The sequence below is a fragment of the Mesitornis unicolor genome, unplaced genomic scaffold, assembly GCF_000695765.1.
Source record: "Mesitornis unicolor isolate BGI_N332 unplaced genomic scaffold, ASM69576v1 scaffold35190, whole genome shotgun sequence".
Classification (NCBI taxonomy): domain Eukaryota; kingdom Metazoa; phylum Chordata; class Aves; order Mesitornithiformes; family Mesitornithidae; genus Mesitornis; species Mesitornis unicolor.
Window position 1 is genome coordinate 32360 of NW_010160896.1, and position 1871 is coordinate 34230.

General features: G+C 47.3%; 1 protein-coding gene across 1 annotated transcript in view; it reads left to right on the top strand.

Moving 5' to 3' along the window:
• ADAMTS3 (ADAM metallopeptidase with thrombospondin type 1 motif, 3) overlaps positions 1-1446 on the top strand; it is a gene marked incomplete at both ends in the record, with an annotated part of 26124 nt that extends 24678 nt beyond the window's left edge. The window contains one exon of the mRNA XM_010191382.1: positions 1120-1446. Within this exon, the coding sequence (XP_010189684.1) occupies positions 1120-1446 (327 nt within the window). The remainder of the gene's footprint in view (positions 1-1119) is intronic.
• Positions 1447-1871: the final 425 nt, after the last annotated feature.

Consider the following 1871-nt stretch of genomic DNA (forward strand, 5'->3'; position numbering starts at 1 on the left):
GTAGTGCCTTTGTGAGTATATGCGTTCCCATGCAAAGCTGCAGATCTAACAAATGTCTGTCCAAGGAAGCCCATCAGTATTAGGAGCAAAGAAAATGTTTATATTATGTGCTGCATTCATATAATTTGCTATTCACAAACAACATCCCCCAACCCCACTGATGTACATGTGTGTTATTTTACTGAGATCAGTGGAATTAAGCTGCTTTGCAGTGCTCAGGAGATACACTGAAGTGCATTTAATACCGTATCTCCTCATTTTAATATATGCAAATAGTACAGCTCATTTCAAATGCTTGGTGCCAAACTCTTTATTTGTGCCTTGATGCAGCTCTGTTGAGATACAAACTGAGAATTTGACTTTTTCTGTGAAATGAGTGCAGTTTTAATCTAAACTTGCATTCCCATACTAAATGCCAAACTACCCATGGAACTTGTGTCTTGATATAACAGACTGCAAGATTAAGAAGGGAAATTCTCAGCAGTGCCACCTACTCATGAGTGCTACAAACCCCCAGTGTTTGTCCCAGTCCTGGTCACAGTAAAGCTTAGGATGTCACCCCTGAGCTCACGTGAAGTCTGAGGGAGCCTGAGCACTGATGTGCTTGTAGCTCGGCATCAAATGCTCAAAGAAACACTGACATTTTATTTTAAGAGATCATATAAAAGGCATCTTAGAGAGAGAGTGCTTGGGATTTAATTTTTTTAAGGGAAGATTTAGTTGTTTTTAATGCTGTTGATAGATAATGTCCTCAGGCTAGAAGGGAAGGTGATTTGGGGTGGGTAGAGCTGCATCTGGCCTGGCGTTCAGGAGCTGTAGTAGGTTACCACTGCTGTCTGTGGCCCTCTGCAGATGTAACACACCTTTCCTCAACTCCTTGCTTTTGGTGTGCACAGAAGCTGCCGTATTCAAAGCAACCGCTGATTTCTTTGGTTCTAGGGTTATTTTTTAGGGTGGTGGTGAGTTCTGTCAGGGGATGAAGCATCTCAGGTTGCATATCCAGAGCAGCCCATCATTTTGGAACCACAGGCTGAACTTTATTGGTGCCCATCCAAACGCTGTCAGGACATTTTGGTGCTATTTTCTAGTTTTACAACCAACATTCCATTTGTTTTGCAGATGAGCCCTGCATGGGAGACAAATCCATCTTCTGTCAGATGGAAGTGCTCGCACGTTACTGCTCCATCCCTGGCTACAGGAAGCTGTGCTGCGAATCCTGCAGCAAGCGCAGCAGCACCCTCCCACCGCCGTTCCTCACCGAAGCTGCTGAAACTGCAGAGGAGGCGATGTTCGGTCAAAGCGATCTGCCCAGGGCTTTGATGATGCCAACGCCTGCAGTGCCCCACTACGCACAGTTCCTGCCTGGGAGAAGCCCTCTGGGCAGGCTTCCTTTCGCAGAAGAGGACGCAGACACACGCATCTCCTCCTTGAACACTAAGCCCAAAGGTGCTGAATTTCCGCAGTGGAGAGCTCCTCAGGCAAGGAAGACTTCCAGGCTGTTTGCTTTGCTCCAGCAGTCGCCTGCCAACAGCAGCAGTCTCAGTCCTCATCATGCCCTTGCTTTAGCAGCAGCTGTTCCTGTGGGGCCAGCTCACGAAACCGCAGCGGGTGCTCCTTCTCCATCGAGAACCTCAAGAAAGAGCGAGAAGAGATGGCCTTCAAGGTCCTCCTTGGTGGAAAGATGAACACGAATGCTTCCTGGAGGACAGTCATTGAAAGGGGCTTTGTTTGGGTTTAATTTCCTTCCTTCTGGACACTATGGTGCATGCTGCTTTCCACAAGCAGGACGCTGCAGGTCATCAACTCCTTCTCCTTGTAAATACAGAGAACAAGAAGTGCTGGTTCACTTTCTGGTTGCTCCCGTCCTCCTC